Source organism: Propithecus coquereli, unplaced genomic scaffold, assembly GCF_000956105.1.
Source record: "Propithecus coquereli isolate 6110/MARCELLA unplaced genomic scaffold, Pcoq_1.0 Scaffold73, whole genome shotgun sequence".
In the NCBI taxonomy this organism is placed as follows: domain Eukaryota; kingdom Metazoa; phylum Chordata; class Mammalia; order Primates; family Indriidae; genus Propithecus; species Propithecus coquereli.
The window spans coordinates 2,244,958-2,268,794 of record NW_012153396.1 but is presented as its reverse complement, the minus strand read 5'-3'; the positions used below and the strand labels follow the sequence as shown (position 1 = coordinate 2,268,794).

General features: G+C 51.3%; 1 protein-coding gene across 5 annotated transcripts in view; it reads right to left on the bottom strand.

Annotated features, from left to right (window-relative positions):
* Nucleotides 1-23,837, bottom strand: part of PAX2 (paired box 2) — a 79,214-nt gene that overhangs the window by 20,490 nt on the left and 34,887 nt on the right. For 3 of the 5 annotated variants that reach the window (XM_012661666.1, XM_012661667.1, XM_012661665.1), the window contains exon 6: nt 800-975. In XM_012661666.1, the coding sequence (XP_012517120.1) occupies nt 800-975 (176 nt within the window). Of the gene's footprint in view, nt 1-799; nt 976-18,882; nt 18,952-23,837 lie in introns of all 5 variants that reach the window. The other 2 variants (XM_012661663.1, XM_012661664.1) reach the window with 1 other exon arrangement.

Below are 23,837 nucleotides of genomic sequence, written 5' to 3'. Positions count from 1 at the left end.
ACAGCTTATGGGATAAAAGGACGGGCGGGGAGAAAGGCAAGTGGCTGGGAGCTGTTGGAGTCTGAGAGTGGAGTTGTGCCGGGTGGCGCCTGTGGGCTGCACTGGCATACATGTGCGTTTGTGTGTGCGCGCACGCGAGTGTGCCCGTGCAAGCACAGCACGCCGTGTTGCGCTGCGGCTGTCGGCCTGGCTGGGCTGCATGTGTGGGAGGGATGGGAGTGTGCTTTACGTTCGAGTGAGTGTGCTGGGGGCTATGCTGATGTGGGGGGAGCCATGTGCTGGAGGTGTGCCGAGCTGGGGACTTGGGGAACCTACTGGCTCTGTGGGACCAATGGGGCTAGCGGTGATGCTGGGCAAGAAGAGCCCACAGGCCTGCGTAGACTTTCTGAAGGACCCTGAGGGGGGTTGGGCAAGGGACGCAGCCAGGGGTTGTTCCTGAGTACTCTGTGCAGGAACCACGGAGTGGCAGAGCTGGGAGGGACTTGACAGACCATAGGTCCAACCCCTTCATCTATGGATGGGGAAACTGAGGCTCTGCAAGGGGGTAAGATTTATCCAAGGCCATACTCTTGCATCCAGAACTCATCATTTCTAATTGCTATATACATACCATAATGATTTTTCTTAACTGTACCAGAGTGTCCTTGTGCAAGCATGTTCACACAACACACACACGGTGCACACATATGCAACACAGGCAACGCTGGGTATGCATGTGGCATTCAGTGTAGAAGTTCTTAAGGGGCCTTGTTCTGCCCAGTTCCTTTCCACTGCTACAAGCAGAAAGCTCCTTCCTCACCTGTTCTGATTTGATGTGCTCTGATGCCTGGAAGACGTCAGGGTAGGAAGGACGCTCAAAGACCCGATCCAAAGCTTCCAGCTGCTGCTGGGTGAAGGTGTCAGCTCGCAAGTGCTTCCGCAAACTGTCCACGCCACTCTGGGAGTCTCCATTGGGGACTGAGCCCTCAGACACATCTGGAGAACACACGGACCCACTTGGGGCATTAGCACCAGCCCAGCAGAGGCGCAGGAACTGTGTAGTGCGCAAAGGTGGTGGGTACCTGGCTCTGGCCCCCAAGGCTCTGCACCCTGACTGGGACCCCTTAACCCCAGCTCCTAGGTCAGGAGGCTGGCCCTGCCTCAGAGAGCCAGCTGAGGAAGCCAGAGCTTCTGAAGGACCTGGGAAGAGAAGGGGACGTGGTCACGGTGTGGGGGGTCAGGAAGAACTAGGCAGAGGTGGAGCCAAAGGGGCTCCTAGGGCCATCTCCCCAGGTCATGTCTGTCCCACGGCCTGCGTCAGCCTGGGGAGGAGTGGGGTGTCTTGGACCAGCATTGCTGAACCTGTGGAGAATTGAACTCGGCTCTGAGATGAATTTCAGTTCCACTGATTCCAAGGGTTGAAAATCATCAAATCTCCGAGGCTGAGTGTAACATGGAGACTGGGTGAAGTAATTAACCTCACTGAGGAAGGAGGGCCTCTGAAAGCAAGGCCGAGGCATTCTGCCTGGGTTAGGCCAGGACTGTCGGAGCAGGAGGAAAGAGGTGTCACTTGATCAGCAAGGCCCCTCCTAGGGCAGAGGCTACAGATGGGCCTTTGTGGATGTTGGTGTGCCCTGGCCAGCCTGTCAACCTCTGTCTCTGACCTGGACCCTGGCTCAGGCCTCTGTGAGGAGCCAGCTCCTTGGCTACCTGGTTCCTCCTGCGGGTCTCCAAAGGGAGCTGAGACTTGCTCCACAAAGGAAGGGCCACGGTGGTGCTGCACTAGTGCCCGCTGCCTGGGGGCTGCAGGCCAATCGTGTGTCCACGTCATGCTCTGCCCAGGCATTCTCGCCGCTCTGCCATCCCTGTCTCTGGTCCCTGGGAGTTTTCAGAGCATCCACAATGTGTCTGCTCTGCTGCCTCTCCCTGAACCCTTACCCTACAACTCTCCTGACCTGAAGGTGCATCCCCCCAGCATCAGCTCAGCCACTCCTTGGCCTCCCTCAGCCCAAGACCAGCTGGGGAGCCTTGGGCCTGGGGACAGTCCATGCTAGAGGCTCCAGGGTGTTCCTCTGGGACTGTTATATATATCAGTTTATAGGTGATTATACGATATGATATAATCAATATTGCATTATATACAGTAACACCATACAGTATCATTCGGGAGACCATAGAAAATATTACATATTGATTAACTCAACCTGCAGCCACCCTCCCTTGCTGGCCTCGTAGATGGAGCATGGGGTCTGCCTTCCCAACGGGACCTCCCATCTTCCCTTCACGCTCTATTCTGGAGGGGGTGGGAAAGCAAAGAAAGAGAGTGAAAGAGAGAGAGAGAGAGAGAGAGAGGGAGAGAGAGAGAGAGAGACAGAAGTCAAGATCAGGATCAAGTCTGAGATAGGCAGAGAGAAGCAGCCTCGATGCTATGCCTGCATTCCTATGACACAAAACTTGGTGGTTGTGGCTTTTTCTGCATAAGGCTCTGGAATAGTTTTCAGTCTCAGAGGGTATATGCATCCCTGTGTGTGAGTTGAGGAGTGATAAATTTATTTTTCCCTTTTGTGTGAGTATTCTCTGTGTATATGCATTTGTACATATATAAACATCCAGATAAATTAGGGTCTGTGTGTGTTTAAAGGACAGAGTAACGGCCTCTCTGCAAGTGTGTGTGTGTGTGTGTGTGTGTGTGTGTGTGTGTGTGTGTGTGTTTGAGATACTGCATGGGGAGCATGAACCCGCATCCCCCCTTTCTCCTGTGCCTGCCTCTTTTTCCAGGATGCGCCATCATCCTAATTTCCCCCCCTGCAGCTATTCACATGTTCCATTGTGTCTAATTCTTCCTGAAGCCCTCATACCTTTTGGGGAAGTCCTGCTGTCAGGGCTAAAGGAGGTGTCAAGTGTCTTTGTGTACAGTTATTGCAATGTCACTAAATCTGTCCTGGGGCATACAGGGTGCATTTGTCTGTGAGGGTGTGTGTGCATGTGCATGTGTGGCAGGACCCACATCATGCCTCTGTGTAGATTTGTGTATATGCCCGTGTGTGGCTTGGCTCACTCCACGCCTGTGCGTGTGTATGTGTGTGCAGGAGCTGAACTGAAGCTTTGTCCTCAGGTCACTGGCTGGAGGAGTCTCTTTGCCTTCATTTATTCAGGGGCCCTTCAGATCTTGACAAATCTGTCACTCTAAATTTGCGAGAGATTATGGTGCTCTCTCCCCAGCCCGCAGAGAGGTGATATATGATATCTGCTGCCCCTATTGATTGCCTGATCTGGTGGCAGAGGCCGGCGAAATGAACTTGAAATGAACATCATGCCTCAACTCATTGTGCGTATAATACACTACTTAATCCCACATTTTTCAGCCGCTATGGAATTCAATTGATCAATCATGTTCCACTGATAGTACTGTTTTAGGGGTTATTGCTGCTCCCTCCACTCACTGACCTTTTTATTTATTTATTTTTTTGTATACGCAGGCCCTGGTGGTAAGACAGGTTACAGAGGCAGCGGTGGAGGGAGAGGGGGAGGGCAGGGGGAAGGCAAAGGAAGCCTGCTACTGGCAGAGGTGGCAGCGGGAGGCGGGGAGAAGGGAAGAGGACGTGACTGAAGGTGGGGGAGAAGGAAAATTAAGTGGTGTGATGGAAGCACACAGAGAACCACCCCCAGCGGCTGGAGGAAACTCCCCAAAGAAGGAAGGCAGCAGGCACAACGCGTGGTGAAGGAGCACACAGCAAGTTGTGGGAGCAGCGAGGGGGCCACCGGGGCAGGGCGAGGGCAGTGGCATACTGCGGGGGGACAGGGAGGCAGCCCTCCAAATCCACCACAGGTCCCACAGGCTCTCGTGGGCTCTCTCCAGAGGAAGGGTGGTGTCCTTCCATCAGCTGGGCAAGGAAAGGAGGGGTGACGGCAAGGTGGGAGTGAGCAAAGGAGGTTGGGAGAAGCCCTGGGTCAGAAGGTCCAAGGAGGAGAAGCTCAGGGAAGGAGGAAGCCCAGAGGCATGGGAGAGGCAGAAAGAGGGAGAGGAAAAGGGGAAGAAGCCTCCCACAGCAAGCCAGGGAAGTGCTGGCTGGGGTGAGGACACTAGCTGCAGGAATAAAACCTGCTGGCTCTGCTTTCCTGAAGCCTGGGAGGGCAGCTGGGGGGGCCTGGGTGTGGGTGGCTTTGGAGGGTAAGAAGAGGAGGAGGAAAAGGAGAAGAGAGTAGAGGAGGAGGAGCAGGAAGGAAAACAAGGAAGAAGAGAATGGAAGAGGGAGGGAAAACGAAGCAGTTGTGAGTGCTGACCACCTGGAGGGCCCTTTCTGGACGATGGAGAGAGAGCTCAGGCTGGGACTTCCCATGGGCGGAGTCTCAGAGGGGATAGCAAGGGAGAGGAAGAGACCACGGTAAGGCCCAGATGATGTTGAGGGGCTCTCTGGCAGGGCCAGGCAGAAGCAGAAGTGGGTCTCGATCTAGGTTTCTGAGTGAGCCGGGAAGGAAAATGTGGGAGTCCTTAGGCAGCACCCATCCCAAAGAAGATTCCCCACCGACAGCCCCCTTGTGCTCAGCAGCCAGGCTGTGAGCTCCCGTGGGCAGGACCACTGAGGCCTTCCTGTAGCTCCAGCGCCAGGCATGGCACAGACTGCTCTATAAGTGATTGAATAAATGAATGAGACTCTCCTACATGGCATTCAAAGCCAGACCCCTGGCAGAAGGTTTAAGGACTGGCCACCTGACTGGTCAGGCATCCCAGGACACCCAGTCACTTGTCAGGCGAGTCCCACGCATCCCTGGCTATGAGAGGATATGGAAGGCCCTGCAGCAGGCCCCTGGGTAGACTTAACCCTTTCTTCATTCACCTCTGCTGCTTGTCAGCCTCTAACAACATCGACTCTGGTCCACAAGAAGCCCTTCCCCCTCTCGGCAACACCATCCTGCCCATGTACATACGGGCATCTACCCAATGGCCAGAGAACACTGTGTCCCCAGTGAAGAGCAGAACTTAACCTCCGAGCTGCTGAGCTGCCATCCAAAGTGGGTGGCAGAGGCTCCTTGAGGACAGGGCCCAGAGAAGGCCTCTACATTAGACTCCCTGCACCAAGAGGGCTGGAGGATGTGGCCATATGTCCTGGGCTTTGAGGAGCAATTCTGATGTCCAGTATTCTTTCCCACTATCAGGCTATGTTTTTAGAATGAGGTTGGAAAATGTGGTTGCTGTAGGTTTAGTAAGACCCACAGAACAAGGAAGGGACCGTGTGCTAGTCAAACAGTCTCCATATATAGAGGATTCAGCTCCATTCTCCTGTCCCCTGCCCAGCCACCATTCTGTAGTAGATCACAAGTATCAAGAACTTATTACATGCCATTGTTTTACTTTATAGAGCTCACTTAATCCTTCCAAACAACCCTGTGAGATAAGTACTGCGATACCCATTTTAAAGATAAGGAAACTGAGGCAAAGAGAGGTTAAGGAGCTCATCAAAGGCCATGCAGCTAGTAAATGATGGCCAGATTTGAACACAGGTCTGCCTGACTCCAGAGCCTGCCCTCTAAATCATTTCATTCTGCTGGCAGGGGCTGGCAGGGTGCCAAACCCAGGGGGCCCAGCTGAGGGCCACTTTGCCCCATTCGGGGCAGAGCCTCCCTTGTAGCATCCCTAGTTCTCTGCTTTGCACCCTCCCTGTACTGAGGCTGCAGCCTGTGGCACATGTGCTGGCTGAGTGCAGACTGTGTCCAGATGATTAGGGGACAACTGGTCCAAATTCTTCAGGTTGCAGTAAGGAAAACTAGCTGGGGTGGGTGGTCAGGTGGGCAGGTGACTTGTCCAAAGTCACATGACCAGGGAGTAGGACTCTCGGGACTATCACCCATTCCAGGTGCTCTGTCCACTACAGCGTGAGCACTCTCAAGGAGAGTGAGCTACCTGCCACAAGTCCTCTTTGGAACACAGACAGGATATAAAATAATTAAATTAAACAAACTGCTGAGTTAAAACTTTGACATATATTATTCCTTCAAGGGGAACAAAGCTCATATTGTCTTCTCTGACTGCTTCATATTTGCTTAGCATTTAACAGAAAGTCTTCATAGACTTTAGGTTGTATGGGCCTCCCAACCACTCTCCAAGGTAGGCAGGGATTATGGTCCCTTTTTGCTGGTGGGGAAACTGAGGTTCAGAGTAAACGAAGTCAAACTAATTTGAGGGTAAGTGGCCAGCTCAAGGGCATATCCACTAGGGAGCCTGGCACAGGGGAGTCCACAACTGTGGACTGAACCAGTGGACAACAGTGGCTGTCTGCCCACCTGCTGTCCAGAGTCTGGGGCTCCCATTGGAGCCAAGAGAACTACAATACCAAAGATCATCTTGACTAGAAGGAAAGCCACCGACATGGCGACAGTGGTTACTTCCTGATCATGAGCAATTTGTATTTTCTTCTTATCTAAGTTTTTTTCCGTATTGTGCAGGCTTTGTGCAGTAAGTGTGTACTACTTCTAGAATCATTATTAAAAATGTCTTTATTCCTCAGCCAAAAGATCTGCTGCTATTCACTCTCCCTCACACCTAGCACCACAGGCCAGAACCCTAGCTGGCCAGTGAGATCTTAGCAGCTCGGGAAGAGGAATAGTCACTGAACATCATGGCTTGGGGATAGGGCAAGGGGCAAAGGACAGAAGTGTTCTTTCTTCCTTGTATTTTTATGTTCTACCTCGATTCCCAAGGTGGTCACTCCAAAGGACAAGAGGTAGACAGTCATAGACAGAAGGAAATAATGTCATTTCCTTGGTGAGAAAGCACCAAGGCTCATCAAATCCATAAAACCGGGATGGGATTAACAGGAGCTGCCCACCAAATCCCAAGAAGCAGGAGTAGGCATTTGAGAAGAATTTTTTTTTTTAAGTAAAGAACTATGCTAACTTCAGTTTTCTAAACCCAAATATAAATATCTACCCATCTATGGGGAAACTAATAATATTAGGGCTTTCACCTACACTCATTAAATCTCTTCAACTTTACAAGGTACTTAGTATTACTCCAATTTTTCAGAAGAGGAAAGTCTCAGAGAGACAAAATTATTTGCTTAACACCACACAGCTAGTAAGTAGCAAAGCCTGGGTCTGAACTCAGGAATGTCTGACTCCAAAACCCTCTCCACTCCACCAAATTTGCCTTCTTTGTCAAAGATCATCATCTTCACCATCATTTATTGAGCACTTACTATATTCAGGGCAGGCTCTAGGTACGTTACACACATTATCTCTAGTCATCACAGAACACTTACACAGCTCAATTTTATAAATAAGGAAACAAGCTCGGGGAGAGCTCAAAACATGTGCAAGATCACACAACTGGCAAGAAACAATCTTGGGGACAGTAAGTCTTAGTGATTGAGGAAGTGGGAATAGAGGGGGAGTGGGCAGGCTGGGGCACTGGGGTTGGAGGAGGGGCCGCCCCCCCTCTGTCTTAGCCTCTCCACACATCACCTTCCCCCTCTGAGGGGTTCACCCCCAGGCTGCCCCCCAGTATCCCCAGCTGCCAGTTGTTGCAGTTTCAAACTCAATTGTTCTCCTCGGTAGTGAGGCAAATGGAGTCATTAATTACCTTCTATCGGCTGGGCTGAGTTCAGAATGCGATCAATATCCCCGCTTGTCATTCAGAGCAGCCTGCCAGAGCAGCCCGCCAGAGCAGCCCCAGCCCCACCCCCATGGCGGCAGGACCACGGAGGTCTGGGCTGCCACCTCAGCCCTCCCACCTGATTGGGAACAGGGTTTGAGACGCTGAGGAGTGGGGCTGCTCCCCAGAAGGTGGGCACTCTCCAGACTGGGAGGAGAGCAAGGATTGATGGCATGGGGAGGGCAGGGGCAGAGACGGGGTGGGGGTGGTGGAGGAGAACCAACCAAAGGAGTGCTGGGGAATGAAGAGAGAGGGGAGGGAGATAGGAACGGTGGAGGAGGAAAGAAGGGAGGAAGAGAGGATGGAGGGAAGCAGGGAGGGAGGGAGACATAGAGGGCAAAGGAGGGGAGAGGAGGGAGGGGTGCTGCCACGTGCAGGAAGGGGCTCCAGAGGGCCAGGCTGTAGAGAGAGCTGCGGCAGCACACCGCTTCTCCAAGGAGGTGGGGCGACATGCCCCATTGCCTCCCATCCTTAAACTGGTCAATCTGTGAGTCTGGCCTGTCCATGAACCCCAAGGTGAGCTCAAGAGGTGGGCATGAAGAAACCCTCGGAAATCTGGCCTGAAGCTTTGGCTCTGGACAAGACCAGGTTCTGCCAGCCTCATAGCCCTGGCAAACCACCTGCTAAACTTGACCAAGCCCAGCTTCTGAACACTCAACGAGTTCATGAGCAGGGGAGGCTGGGGTGGCCTGCCTGACCTCAGTCTTGCTGTGCCCATTTACGCCACCTGCCTCTAGGGACACAAACTATACTAGCGACTCTAACATAATGCTGGACTAGAAGTGACATCTCCTGGGTTGAAATCCTAGTCTGGTTGCTCACTTCTATATGACCTTGGCAAGTCCCATGAGCTTTTCTGGATTGAGCGTCCTCAGATATACACAAGAGGGCTGTTAGTTCTTCCCTTAGCAATATTAATTTCTCCTTTCTCTGTGTTCCAGTAACCATCTACTGAAACCTTTATTATAGAAATAATACTAATAATAACAAAAATGGATCCAGTTCCTATTACGGTACCAGACGCTATACTTAACATGCATACACTGATTTAATCCTTACAATAACAGCAACTAACATTTATTAAGTGCTTAGCATATCAGGCACTCATTTAACAAACGTACATATTTTAACTCATTAAATTTTCACAAGAACTTAAGTAGGAAGCTCCCATTATTATCCCCATTTTGCAGATGAGGAAATGGAAATGCAGAGCTTAAGGGGCTTTCCCAAGGTTACACGCCTCCCAAATGACGAAGGAGCCAGAACCACACCCAGACGATGTGCCTCTGGCAGCTGAGCTCACAACCTGGGAAACTGAGGGCTAGAGAGGTTAGGTAACTTGTCCCAAATGACTTAATGACAGCCAGTAAGTGGCAGAGCTGAATTTGGAATCTGTATGTGTCAATAATTACTTTTTAGTGTTTGTTTTCTCCTCTAAACCACAAATTTTGAAGGCAGGGACCCCATAGTTTTCATCTTTGTAAACCTAGCATAAGGCTTGACCCAGAGCAGGTGATCACAGATGTTGGCTGATTTGTTGACTAGAATTCCAAAAGCAAAGGCTGATCAATTCTTAACCTGCCTTGCTCAACACTTTACCTTTGAGAAGGAAAAAGAAGCAACAAAGGAATTGCTACTCTGGATTCAGTATCAGTCACATTTTACAGCTGGAAAGTATCATGAAGAGATTTTAATTTGATTCTCTCTTAGAGATTTAAAATTTTTAGAAAAACAAAAAACAGGCTCAGAGAGGTTATGCAATTTTCCCACGTCCCGTAGGTAGTTATTGTTATCGGAGAATGAGAACTGAGGTTCCTAGCCCAGAGCCCTGTCCAATATTGCAGACCACTGAATTCTGACCAAGAAAGAAAAGCCGATAAAAGGGAAGGGGGGATGCGGGGAGAGATCAACCGCATCCAAAGGTGACAGAGTGGAGGAAGGGGGCAAACTGCTCCATGTCCAGAGAAAGAATAGGTATATCCCATGGTAAGAGATTCTAAGAGAGAACATAATTTCATACAGACAGCATGCTCCAAAACTGAAATTCCGCCTCTATTAGCTCAAATAATCAGCCTGACAAAGTAAAGGGAGCGGGGGAGGGGTGGGAAGAGAAGGACATTTAAGAAAAATCACTGTTGTTGAACACAGATAAGCTTTAAAATATGATGAGCCTGGATTTTAAAAGGACATGTACACCGAACAGTGGAAGATTATGCAGCCATTAAAAAATCATGTTTTCAAGGAATATTTAATGATATGTGAAAATGGTCCTATATAATGTTAAGGGAAAATAGCAAGACACAAAGCTGTATATATGGTATCATTCCAATTTTAATAGAAAATTATATATATAAAATTATATATGCACAGAAAGAAAAGGCCTAGGAAAATATACCAAATTTCAACAGTGGCTATCTTTTGATAATAAGATTATGGGTGATTTTCTAAAAATTTACTGTCTCTTCAAAATATTTCACGATAAGCATGTATTGTACTTCTGATCAGACAAAAGTTATTTTTTTTCTTCTTATAAAGGACACACAACAGATGGAAAGAGGAGACCATAACCAAGGATGGATATGAGAATAGCATGAGCCTGTCAGAAAGACAAAAGCTCGGAACAAGCTGAGACAACAAAAAAGGGCCTTGGTTGCTATGTTTGGAGAAAGAACAAAAAGGAAGGCAGGTTTAAGCTCAGTCCTTGGGAAGAGGATGTAATACCAAGATAGAAGAGAGAGAAGGCAGAACTCTTCAACCCTCAGCTTGCCTTGGTCTTCTCCACCCAAGGAAAGAATCTGCAAAATGGGACCAGCAGGAGGGCACTGTTGCCTGCTCAGGGAGGGGCCGGGCAGGTAACCCCTAGCCATCTCAATCGTCAACTTTCCCAGGTCCAGATAGGACCCTAAAATTGTGATTGATAATCCTTGCAATGTCACAAAGAAAGGGCACGAGGCAGCCCAAGGCAGGAAAGGGTGAGGAAGCCCAATGTCATCCTGCCTTGCAGAAAAGGGGGAAAGGTACACTTATGTAAATAACACTCTAATAAATTCAGTATCAGGCTTTGGAAATCTTTTAGAAGAAATTATTATATAATTTGTGGGCACTGGAAAAGAACATAGTGATACTCCAGAGCTTGCACATACTCACGCAGAATAAGTTGTGGCACATTAACTTGATATCAATGCTTAGATCAAAACCACCCCCATGAAGACATCCCCAGCTGCCCTGGTTGGAAGCAACTGCCTTTTTTTTTTTTTTTATTCTCCATAGTACTTCATGCCTTGATCACATTCTGCATGTATAACGATGTGTATGTCTATCTTCCTACTAGATTATAAGCTTCTTGAGGTCAAGAACTTTGTCCTAATTGCCTTTGTAAATCAGTCCTGCCATGCTTTGTACATAGCAGGCACTCAATTTGCTCATCAACTTAAACTGGATTTTAAAAATTGATTTATTAAGGAAATTCTGTGGATGTTGTGAATGTTAATATTTGACAAAGAAATGCCCTTTCTAGCTTTATGGACAAGATGAAGAAAAGCAAAATGGCTGGTGGCTTTTGGGCTCAACAGTACCTAAAGCATTCACTTATGGCAACTAGGAGGGAGGTCTCCACTGGTGGTCATGTAGCTTTCCTGTATTTTAAAGGAAAACCACTCTTTTTTAAAAAAAACTACTTGGATGATGATATAGAAGACATCCTTATGACCTTAATCAGGTGGAATTAAGAACCCAAACCAACAAGATGAAATTCAACAGGGATAAATGGAATGCCCTATGCTTAGGTTAAAAAAATCAATTACACAAGTGCAGAATGGGGTAGACCTGGCTTGATAGCAATTGATGTGAAAAAGATCTCGAGGTTTTAGTTGACCACGAACTCAATATGAGCTTGAGTCTGACACGGCTGCTAAAAAATCGAATGTAATCTTAGGCTACATTATGGATGCAGAGTCTCCAGATGGGAGAGTGGCAATGGTTCTACTGTGCTTGGCATTGGCTAAACTGTCTGTGGAGTTCAGTGTTTGCGTTAACCTTCAAGAATGAATTCAGAGATGGGTACCCAGGATGAAGAGGAAATTCCCTCAAGGGCAGGGACCACATCATTTGGTCATGAGAATCTGAAATCTACCCAGGCCCCAGCCCAGTGTTTGCCAAGTGCTCAGTAAACAAGGCTGAATGAATGGAAGGGAGGGAGCGAGGGTGTCAAATGGAGATCTTTGCCACCAACCACCTCTCTGTGTGGTCATTACCTCTATAAGAAACTGAGATCCAGAGGGATTATGTAGTTAGCCAAAGATCCCAGAGCAAGTAAGGAGTGGAGATGGAGCCCACATCCAGATGTGGACTCTAAGTCCTGTGCTCTTCCCGCCCCCCACCTTGGCTCAGGATGAAGGCAGTGTCCATCTGTGCCCTGTGTCCGGGCAGGGGCTGTGGCCTGGCAGGCAGAACTGCTGGAGGGGAGAGGTCTGTGGTGAGTGGCCGATAAGACTAGATGACCCTTAAGAATCTGTAACTCTGCCTTGTCACCACTCTCAGCCCAGCCACTGGCCCCCCTCCATGTGAAGAAAGCCAGTCTGTGTCTCAGCCGCTCTAGCTCGCTCTCGTAGCTCACACCCCTGGATTCCTATCCAACACACGCCATGTGGTTCAGCACTCCGTGAACAGCCAATTGTCTGAGGGGTGACAGCTTTGCCTTCCCCAATAGACTGAAAGCTCCTGGGAGCCACGTCCTGGTTTTCTGATCCTCTCATACATCCAGCACAGTGGGCTCACACTGGTACAAAGATCCCCAGAGAGGAAAGCCTAAGTTTCTTCACTATCCTACCTATTTACACACCAAGGCAGTCAGAGACTCTTAGCTCTCTAGAAACCGCCTGAGGACAGAGGATAGTCTGAATGACCCTTCGGGGCCCTTGTATTTCCTAAGCAACCTGGGGAGAAGGAGACATGGAGGAAACCTAGAACCCCAGGGAATTGTATCAGCACAGTTACTTCCCCATTTTGCATGCGCCCCCTCAAGAAAGGAGCCCTCAGTTACCTGTGGAAAGAAGAGTGTGGCACCCACTGCCAAGGCACAGCCAGCCTGGATGTGTGAAGAGGTAGGAGGAGGGAGAGGGCTGGAATGGGAGGGGGGAGGTCAAGGCCAGAGGCATCGGGAAGGGAACACACAGGTAGTGGGAGGGAGAAGACAGACCCATAGGAGGAAGGGGAGCAGTGAGCCTTGGGTGGGCCTGTGGGAACTCCCGGGGTGATCAGCTTTCACTCTGGGAGCTGGCTGTGCAGGGCCGGCGGTGGGGTAGGACGGCCTGCTGAGCGCATATCTGCTGGGACCCAGCCCTCCTCAGCCCTCTCTGGGCTCTCAAGGAAGGGGAGGGGCCCTCTGCCTGGTGCTGTCCCTACTGGGCTCCAGCCAGGGCCAGAACCAGTTAGAAATCTCTGGAGCCAGGAGGGAAGGGGGCTTTGTTAGCTCAAAGGACACAAGCAAGGCGAAAAATTACATACCAGGCTGCCCTAAGTATGCTTGTTTAGAGAAACTGCTTGCATTTATGAAGTCTTTGGTGCGGAAAGCAGGGTTGCAAATGACTGCATCAGAGCGACAGTAAAGGCCATTAATTTCCTGTTATGTTTTCCTGTGTTGGGGGCTTTATTAATTTAATTTTACACTGTCGAACAACAGCGAGAGCTGACACTGCCACACCGCCACGGCTGGGGTTTTCTTTTTGTGTGTGTAGCAAGGCTTTGCCTGACATGCAAATCAACGCTATTACCAGAACCAATAAAGATGTGTGGAGGGACGAGGGGAGGGGAAAGGAGAGAGCAGGGGGAGAAAGGGCCAAAGCCATCCTCGGCCAGTTTCCGCCTCCTGTGCCCAACATCTCCAGGCTTCCCAGAGCATCCTCCGCCATCCACAATTTCTGACCATCCTTCACTTGCCCTCCTACCTTCTTCTTCCCAATTCCCTGCCTTTGGATGACTCTAGCTCCATCCTCCTCCTCCGTCCCAGCTCCTGGCACAACCTGAATAGAGACATGAAGTTCCCAGGAAGAGGCGAGAGCGAGACTTCTCACTGTCCACCCCCAGCTGAGGCCTACTGCAGAAGACACGGGCGGACGATGTGATGTTGCCAAGCCCGCAGTCCAGAGTGAAGGCCTTTGCGACATACTTCCCTATCAGCATCTTTCTCCTCCACACTCTCGTTTCCCCTGAAGTCAAGGCTCCTGGCCCACTTACATATTATGAGTGCACACGCGTGAACCACGTGCTTGTGCGCACGAAGAAGAGTCAAGAAGGACAGATACTCCAGCTCACTTATAGGTCCCTCTGAGAGCTCCCATACTCCAACCTTGTCAACCACTTATTTCCCTTCAAGCACCAGGGAAAAATATGGTCTCTAATTGTTTTTACTTAGGAGACTCCAATAGCTACCTTCAGGGCTGTAAGGTACCCACTTGGTCTAGACTAAGGTGCCAGAGAAAAATGGACCCCCAGCATCAGAAGAAAAGGCAGGTTCCTGGGGACCCAACGGTACCATATTCTGGTCCCTTTTACTGCTCAGACCTTATCTCACTGCTCCAAGCCACAGGGTCCCTCACCCAGAGCAACTTCCACAAGCTGACTGCTCTGGAGGGTTCGCACCACCCTCAGCTTACCACACCATCAGCCCACCCAGGTGCCCGCACTGCCCAGGGGCCTGGTCAGCCACCTGCCCAAGGCGATGGAGCTGGCAGGGGACGGATGAGGGGAGGAAGGGCAGCTTGCCTAGCTACTCTACCAAGCACACTGTCTGCCTTCCTCCATCCCAAGCTGCCCAGGCTGCCTGCGCCCAGAGAGGTCTGTGTGAGCCGGGGAGTGTGTGAGTGTGTGAGTGTGTCCGTGCATCTCTCCCTCTGTCACTGGCTTGCTCACTCTCCTGCTTGCACTTTCTGCTTCAGGAGCTGTCTGGCAGGCTCTGAGAGGCTGCTGGATGAAATCCAGCTCTCCCTAGGAGGAAAGCATGAACTTCATAAACTGCATTGACTTTAATGCAGGTTCCCAGGGCGGCTTTCCTCAGGCTTTTCTTCCCTCCCCTTGTCTGCTCTGTCTCGATCACATTTTATCTCTGCCCCTGTGTGCACCCAGACCTCACACACACACACACACACACACACACACACACACACACTACAGCCATTTCTCCAGGAAAAGAGGAAGCCTGGAGCAGAAGAAGGGCAAGGTGCAGAAACTCTGCTTCCAGGAAAAAGCCTCAGCCCCAGCCCTGGAAAGGCCCCCAGGAGATGCCACACGCTGGTCTCCAGTGGAGATAAGCACAAAGGGTGCTTTGAAGCAGGCAGGCGGCGCCTTGGGGAGGGAGGAGATGCTGACATTTCATGGGGGTAGCCGAATTAGGGGCCACCTGGAGGCTGGGCCACAGGGCTCCAAGAAAGGGAGGGAGAGAAGGCAAGGCCTCCACGCAGGTTGAGGTTTGTGAGGCCTCTCTTGTCTAGTGCTGTCAAGGTCAGCAGGTTCGGGTTCACCGAAGGGTCAGGATGGTTTGAATTACTGGCTCTGCTGCAACCCGGCTGGGCTCGTGATCATGATCATCTCCTGGCCCCTGCGTCAGGCCCAGCCCTCCCCCAGCCCTCTTTGCCTTTCCACCCCTATGGGGCTGAATAGGGAGAGTCCCAGAGAGTCCTAGGGCCACCATGGCCCTGAGGAAGGCAGGACAGGGAGGGGTCCTTCTCTGGGCTCCAGGGCAGGCAGCCATGGCCGAGGAGGCTGGCAGGACCCATTCCTCTGGCAGGCAGAGGTCCTGGGTTTCCCTGGCCTACATTCTCTCCAAACCCTTTTTCGGAGGGGTCCCCCAGGCCAGCTGTTTGCCCTTCTCAGCTGCCTGCTGGTCTGCAGAGGAGGAGGTGCCCGGGGAGCCAGCCCACGAGCGCCAGGGCCCAGGGCAGCCTCAGCGCCCGTTCCTCCCTCCTGCGTCCAGAGCCTGTGCTTGGGGGAGAAGGGCAGAGCTGAGGCAGCGGATTTCTCGCTCGCGTCCTTGCTGGGTGGGGGAAGGAGAGCGATGCCTACCTGCAGGGCTGGGAGGTGGTTGCCAAGCGGAAGACTAGGAGTTGAAGACATATTCTGACAAGATGGGTGTTCATCCACCAGGGTGCAAGCAAGGAGGTGGGAGGAGGACCTGACGCCTTGCCGCAAAAGTCATATATCTCTACTACACCCACCCCAATTTCCACTGGTGGAGGGGCACACACAGAGCCCCCCAGATCAAATCTGCACATTCTTCTCTGCAGGGTAGGGGTCGACCTATCTATTCTGACTTTCTGGCACTTTATGAAAAAAAAATACTCTTTTGTGCTAAATCTCAAAAAACTTCCCCAAACAACCAAATGTAACTCTTTATCCACAACAGCATGAACTAGTTGGGAAACGAAGGTGGTTAGTGATTTGGCTGCTGTGTCTGGTATAAACGCAGAGATTTATGTACAAGTTCATGCACCATGTCAGCTTCCCATAGCCAGGGCTAAACCCCAGTACTTTCCACAGAAAAATACAAGTCATGTGTGCACAGGGCCCAAGGTAAGGGTCTTAACAGAACATCAACATAACCTGCACCTGCCTCTGGATAACAACATGGTCAATGTCCAACAGGCTCGTGGCCAGCATTATCCAGAGAGTTTGGTTAAAATATGTGATCCAATTGAGATAGAAAAATTCCCCCCTCGGGTATGAACAGTCTAATTTCCCTGGTTACTAGGAAGATAAAATCACAGCCATGAATGTGTGCTCATAAGTGGGGTATTTTTTTTTTTTTTTGGCGTCTTACTGAATGCTGACCTTTGAACCTGAGCTCTTTCTTGGACTAGAGTGGACATCAGGCAGGTTTTGAATATAAGTTGGAAACTGAACACAGGTTGAGCTTTGTAAATGCGATTAAACCCAGGCACTTGTCTAGACAAATGGTTACCTTCATATAGATTTGGTGTCTGGACTTTCACAGGACCTGGCTCCCAGGGAGCAGAGCCTGTGACATGTGCTAGATAGTATAGTGTGTGTGAAATCATATAATCCCAGTAAGAATCCACAGAGCACCTCTCCTTAGGGAAACACAGATGCCACTTGGCTTCCAACATAATGTCTCCTCACAGCGCTGAGCGAGGGCCTGGGAGGACAGCACAAGCAGGGAGAGGCCCTGCAATTCCCCAACCAGGAAGTTGCGTACTTCAGAACTTGGAGAGCACGCAAGCCCCAGGCCCACGCTCCCCCGTGGGTCCTCTCTAAGAAGGGAATCGGATGGCTGGATGTGCGCGCGCACACCTGTGCGTGCACACACTTGTGCGTGCATGTGTGTGTGTGTGTGTGTGTGTGTGTGTAAGGATTAGGTGGTAAACAGACATAGTTGTGCCCAAGTGCTGGGTTTAGGTTAAGGAATTGGTACAGCCTCATTTTGTTTACCCAAAATGGTACAACCTCATCATGTCTTCTGGGCTCTCCTTAGCATCTCTCCTGCTCCTTCAGGCTGAATCTTGTCCTACTAAAATAGTGCACACTCAGCAAAACTTCCCAAAGCCCTTCCCACGCAGGGAGAGCTCAGATCCCTCTCTGGTTCCGCCAGCTCCTGCATCTGGACCAAAAGGCCGATGAGAGAGTCAGGTTCCGGATCAGGCCTCTGCCTCTGAACACCTGCCGTGCTCAGCCCTCACCGGGGTCTGAGCAAGCCTCCCACGTTGCGCTCACCTGTAGACTTCCCCATCGCTCTTGCCCCAGCCTCCTCCAAGACAGCAGGCTGTGCTGGAGCACCCAGGGCCTGGACAGCAGGGCAGTGGTCCTCTCTGCTCTTCCCGGGGGTCCTCCTTGCCTGCCTTTACCAACCCTGGCACTCCTCTCACTGCGCCTCCAGAAGGAGAGCCGGGAAGAGAGCTTGGTGACCAGAGCATGCCTGGTTTACATTAATGAGCTACACCCAGCGTAACCCAGCCACCGAGGCAGCCTGCAAAAGGAGGCGATCGCGGGCAGCCAGGAGCAGAGCTGCTCAGGTAATTGGTTTATCTATCTGGAAGCAGGGGGAGCAATCTCAGCACAGACAGACTAGCAGTAAAGTCTCTTCCTTAAGGCTATTTCCTTTGTCTTTTCAATTGCTTGCACATCCATGTGAGAGAGGGAGAGAGTGTTAAAGAGAGAGGGAGAGGGAGAAATGTTAATTTGTGAATTAATGGCTTTTCTCAGCGGAATTGTAAATTCAAATGTCACCTCACACGGTGACACCACGGCTGGTCTGCTGAAGAAGCAATGATAAGATCCCCCACCTCCCTCGGTGCCCCTCCCTCCCCAAAGATAGCTGTGGAGTGGAACATGCTACTTTTAATTTGCAATAACAACACAACAGAGGTATGCAGTAATGACTGCCTTCTTCCACCCTCCTCCTGGCTTCCTTCCCCCCACCAGGTCCACTGGCTCCCCCATTTTCTCTCTCCCCACCCCCTTCTCAAACAACACCTCACCTTGCCCAGGCTGCCCCCAACCCCACCCCAGCCAGTGCCTGATCCCATGGGGGGATGCCTTTGGAATTGACGATGCTGCAACCCTCTCTTCTCCTTCAATAATCAGGGAATTAATGACCCTGAAGTTAAAGTGAAGCTGATACCGAGGCCCTGCCCGGCGTTGGGAAAAAGCCTTCATTGTTTTCAAGCAGGAGGCGGGCAGCAGTGAGGGAGATTCATGGATGGAGATTGAATATGCAATTTTCTTTCACCTTGCCAAGAGCTGCCCCTGGGCTGTGCCTGGCCTAAATTTTTCCTTTTACCATCTCTGCCTTATCCGGCCCTCCCACCTCCCTTCCATTCTTTCCAGAAAATTACCTTCAAAATTGATTTCCACTTTTACAAACAAATATAATGGGAACACAGGAAAAAACTTGGGCCGTGATGAATTAGGGCTGTCAGGTGCTTCCAGGTCTCCTTTGCTTTTGTTTTACTACCCGATCTGCTCTTTGTTTTTCCAAGGGCTGGAAAGAGTGCCCCCCATCCACTGAGTGCCTGACCCTCCAGCCCCCGGGGCCTCAGCCCCCAAGCCCCCTCAGCGGCCCATGGCGGAGTGATCCAGGCTCTGAGACTCTATTAGCCTCTTGGTTTCCCAGTGGAAGCCTGAGCCACCTCCTCCTTTCCCATTCTCTGGCCCTTAGGAACCCACTCTCTGAACATTCTCTAACCGCCACCCCCGGGCTATTTCCCTTGACCCCCACGCCATGTTCCCTCTGGCCCTCATACCTCTTAAAGTCCAGACCAGATGCAAACCTCCACCTCCTCTAATGTGGACAGGATCAGTGTATACCTCAACTAGAGCAAATAAGAGACAGACAAACACTGAGAGATCCTGAAAGACAGGCAAGTAGAAGACTGGGGGCAGGACCCCAAGATTGGGAGACCAGTCTCCTCTTCAAAAGCTACAGGGTTCTGAGTGGCAACTCCCACACAACCTGGGGGTGTGAGGGTTCCCGCCTCAGTCTATTGGGCCCTAGGTCACCCCTGGAGGTAGGCTCAGGATAGCCCACTCATTTGCCAGCAGAATGTAGGGTGATGCCTATGGAGCCCTTTGGGCCAAATTCTACAGACACTCCTATGCCCAGGACTGTGGACACTTGACACACTCAGGCCTGGCTCAGAGCTCTCCCTGGTGCTCGTGGACAAGCAGACAGTCACACCTGGCACTCTCTCTAAGCATGTCCACTACTTAGAAAACCGCATGCCTTCCCAAACGCATGACATTCCACATCCCCTTACACCCAAAGATCTCAGTGGTGGAACACATATTCACACTTGCATTAACCACGTTAAAAATTACATATGAGTCCATAAAACAAACATACATTTTCCAAGGTAAACAAATAAACTTGCATGTGGGAGCAGAAATGTACACAGATGGCTAGAGGGAGAGATGCCCCCATGCTAGAAAAAGAAGGGGGTCTTTACTTATATTAATCTAAAATGCCTGTGGTGGCTAAAAGATGACATGTGGCCCAGCAGGTAAGCACAGAGCAAACGAACAGGTAGAAGTGGACAAAGGTTCTCCCAATCACATGTGTGAGGCCAACATCTTTCCTCCACTGCGCTGGTCCCATCCAGGTTAGCTTTTCCCAGCATCAGCTAAAGGCTGCCCCAGTTACAAGGAGCTGCACCAAAGTTAGGGAGCCTGTGCCCAGATAAATTTCTTTCTGACACAACTTCATTTCCCCTTGAAACATAAACCTGCCATTAGGCTTTCTTTCCCAGACACACAACGACCCATCCTCCAAGATGATGTAGGCTCAACACTCTATGCCCGTGGTCTCACAATCCTCCCCACAGCTCTCGTGAATTAAGTGCTGAGAGCATCTCCAGTTTACAGAGGAGAAAACTGAGCTGCTGAAGGTTAAGTAACTTGCCCAGCTAATGAGTGGCACTAGGAGTCTGTGCCTCACTCCAGAGCCCATACTTGTCCCTCTGAAGCCACACTGCCCATCCATGTCCAGCTCCAGGGACTGCATACTGGCCCCGACCCCACACGCTCCTTCTTGGTGGGGGTCTCTGCAGTCTTGCCTTGCCTCAAGCCAAGTTCCTAGACAAGAGCAGGGGCTGCTCACTTTTGCAGCTTAATCCCCTCATTTGCTCCAAGTCTAACCTGAGCAACTCATGGGGACTTCTAGGAAGGAAACTAACTAAAGAAATAAACTGTTTCTTCCAGTTACGGCTTCATCCAAAGCAGAAGGGAGCTATGAAAGGCAGTGATAAGACTTGGCCATTTGCAGCCGTGCAACCTGCCCTGCCTGCAAACGCACAACTGCACCGGCTTGGCACCACTCAACTGCACAATTCATTGTGTGCCTAATTAATGGAATGCAAAATCACAGCCCCCTGCAATTCCACACCTCAAAGGATGATACCAATGTACCTCCCTCACACAGATCACCGCGCTCACCATATGACTTCATTTGGATTTTTGGACAAGTTATGTAATTGTTCTGTGCTTCAGCAATGCGTCCATCTCTGATGGACGGTGATGCTTTGGGCCCAGAAGCAACTGGGTGAAGGCAAAAGACTTCTGGTTTTCAGGCTGACTGTAGATAAGGCAATAGAAATGTCTCTGTTGTCCAACCATGAGCCAGGGCACACAACGTTCAGGGAATCAGTGTCCCTTCAAAGGGCCCAGGGAATTCAGCCCTAATATGGCCACCCATAACCGCAGCTAAGAAGAAGTGAAGAAATTAGCAGGGTACTAAATGGGGACTCTACCTGCTCGAACTGATGGACAGCCTGTCTTCTGGGTGCTTCAGAACATAACTTCCTTATCTATCTGGGCTGTCTACCTGTCTCATTCCAGGAGCTTCTGGACTCTCAAGAGGAAGGTCAAAGCTTCTTGACCAGCACTTTTCTCAAAGGGAAGTCTGGGGCTTTTCCACACTCCCAAAGGCCAGGGCATGGGAAGGAGTCCTAGGCAGGCTCACAGTCACTGCCACTTTTTCCCCAGAGCCACAGCTGACCGGCCCTTTCGAATATCCCCACAGATATGATTGCTGTGAATACTGATAACGCCATCGATATTCCAAGTGCCAATGCCAACAATGTTCTGGGTATTATCACTGTGAACACCAATAACTACTGCTGAGATTGTCTCCAATAATGCCAGCACACACTGCAGTGATTGTCCTCGCTAATGCCCACCACCCTGACATTGTTAGAGCTGAAGAATGGGCCGCACTGTACCCAGAGGCAGGAGCAGGAGCAGCTTCCTGGAGAGCAGAGAGGCCCAACACTTGCTCTCGGGGTATGACACTTCTAGAGAGATGCCACAGTGACTGGGGCCAGAGGAGGGCCAGCCTGGCAGGGGCATCAAGGGTCCTCCTGAAGGGAGATGTGCCCCTCCACTCCCTCTAAGGTCTAGTCCTGACATGCATCCTTGGTCCCATTCGAACACCCCTCAGTGCCCCAAGTCAGTTTTCTCTCTTGCCTGCAGTCCTGGCCCAATAGCTGAAGGACACACCTGGGTGTCTGCACAGCCCATGCCCGAGGCTGCCTTCTGTAACTGGCCTGCCAGCCGCTTTGCTACCTTGGCCTGACTGCAGAGTTGGGCTACATCATCTTGACACATAATTATCTCCCCTATTCTTAATCATCTGAGCTGCTCCCTAATGCAAACTGGGCCTGGCTGCTTGGTGGCATCCAGAGTGGGGGAGGGGAAGGAGGGGCAGCAACAGATCCACCTTTGTTCTCTCCTCTCCTCTCCTCTCCCTTCCCATCTGGGTCCAATGCAGCATACTGGGGAGGGGGCTGGGAGAACTGGTCTCCCTCGTAGGCTCAGCCTCCACCAGAGAAAGGCCTGGGCTGGTCAAGAGGAGGGGAGAGTAAGCGTGAGAGAACTCCCCAAAGGGCAGGGCCTCTGATCTTTCCTGTCACCTGGCTAGACATGCAGATAAATGTTTCAGAGGACACTTAGAGGCCCGTTATCCCTCACCTTGAAGACTTCAACTGCTTCCTGCAATGTGGCCCTGTGCCCTCACTGTCACTGCTGGAGGATGAGCTTCCCAAACCCAGCCCTGCTCCTGCCCTTCCTGCTCAGACACCTTCAGTGGCTGCTCCTGTCTTGGGGGGTGGGGGGGCAAAAAGTCCAGACTCCTATATGGTCCAGTCCTGGTCTCTGTCCTGTGACCCTCACCTCCCACCACTTCCCAGCCAAAGCTGCCCTGCAGCTGCTGGCCAAAGGGCCTTCTGGTCACAAGGCTCAGGCTATCAGGTAGAATTTCAGGCTACCATTGTCTTTGAACATTCTCCTCATTCATCCCTCAGGCCCCTCCTCAAAGAGCAGCCCTTCCCAGGGTGTACTCCCTCCCACTGGGTGGCCTACAGCCCAGACCTCCATCACAGCAGTGGCCGAGGGCCTTTCTGCTCTCTGGGCTCACGTGTTCTGCATGTCCCCCTAGAGTATAAGCTCCTTAAGGACAAGAATCATATCTTGTTCTGCTTTGGGATCCTGTAGCACCAAGCCTTTCTTGAAACTGCTGTGCAGGAAAGGTTCAGTGAACCGAATTGACTTGGAACAATGAATGTGATCACCTGCTCAGAGAGGAGAGCGCTCTGTTCTGAGCCAGCCGAGCCCAGCCCTGGGTAGCCGCAGCCTCATGCAGTGCCTCCCTGCCCCCGGGCCCCCTCCATGCCCCACAGGAGCCCAGGCATCAGAGGACATGTTCGGCCACAACCTCAGACTGACAGGGGAGGGCACGGAGGGGGACCTGTGCCTGTGGCCTCCCTCAGCTCCCTGGACAGTGCACAGTCTAAAAAGCACAGGTGCTGCTGGTTAAAGAGGAAACCTTCCCGTTTGAGGCAGATTCTACCAAAGCACGCAGGGTGCTAGGGAGCTTGGCCGAAGCCTACGTGTGGGAAGCCCCAGGGAGAACTGGGACTCAGGGCCTTTCCCACAGCCTCCCCCTGCCCATCAGGGGCTGCCGCCAAAACAACCACAATGAAATTTAGTGAGTGGCAAAGGCCGTGGCAGCCAAATGGGTTTGGATATTTTGGAAGAAGGAGAAATAGAGCCAGACAAGCTGTTTCCCTGTGAAACGAGGCCATTAGGGCTTCTGGAAGGAGGCCAGCACCAGGTCATCACTGTCTTGCCAGGCCTAGGCCTCTCCTCCACTCTGGCCCTTCCGCTGGAGGCCGGGGCTCTCACGCTCTCTTCCCTCTGCCTGGGCCTGGGGACTCTCAGCTGTGTCCCTTTTCTCCGTTCTTACCCCACTAAGCTTCCCCCACCAAGGGCTTGTCTATGCTTGGGATGATCATATAATTTATTGTCCAAACAGGACATTTTTGAGAGAAAAAGGAGATGCTGACTGGCCAAGATGCAGTGACAGCAGGCATAAATATGGACCGACCGGGCTAAGGGGAAGTGCGGGCACCCTCGTGCCCACTGTTTGAGGATTCTATTCCCTGGGAGATACCTTTGAAGTCCTACACCTCCTAAGACCAAGAGGCCACCACTTCCCCAGCGGGGACCATGAGAGAATTGAGGCAGGAAGCAGGCCTGCGACACTGGTGTCTGCTGCTCTGAGTCTGCCAGCCCTGTGCCTTGGCCTCAAGCAGTATAGAACCAGGTGGTCACCAAGGGACCCCCAATGTCACAATATCTGAAAAACACCTTGTCCCAAGCTCATCCCTACCACCCTCTCCCCTCATTTCCTTTCTTCTCTCCTCTT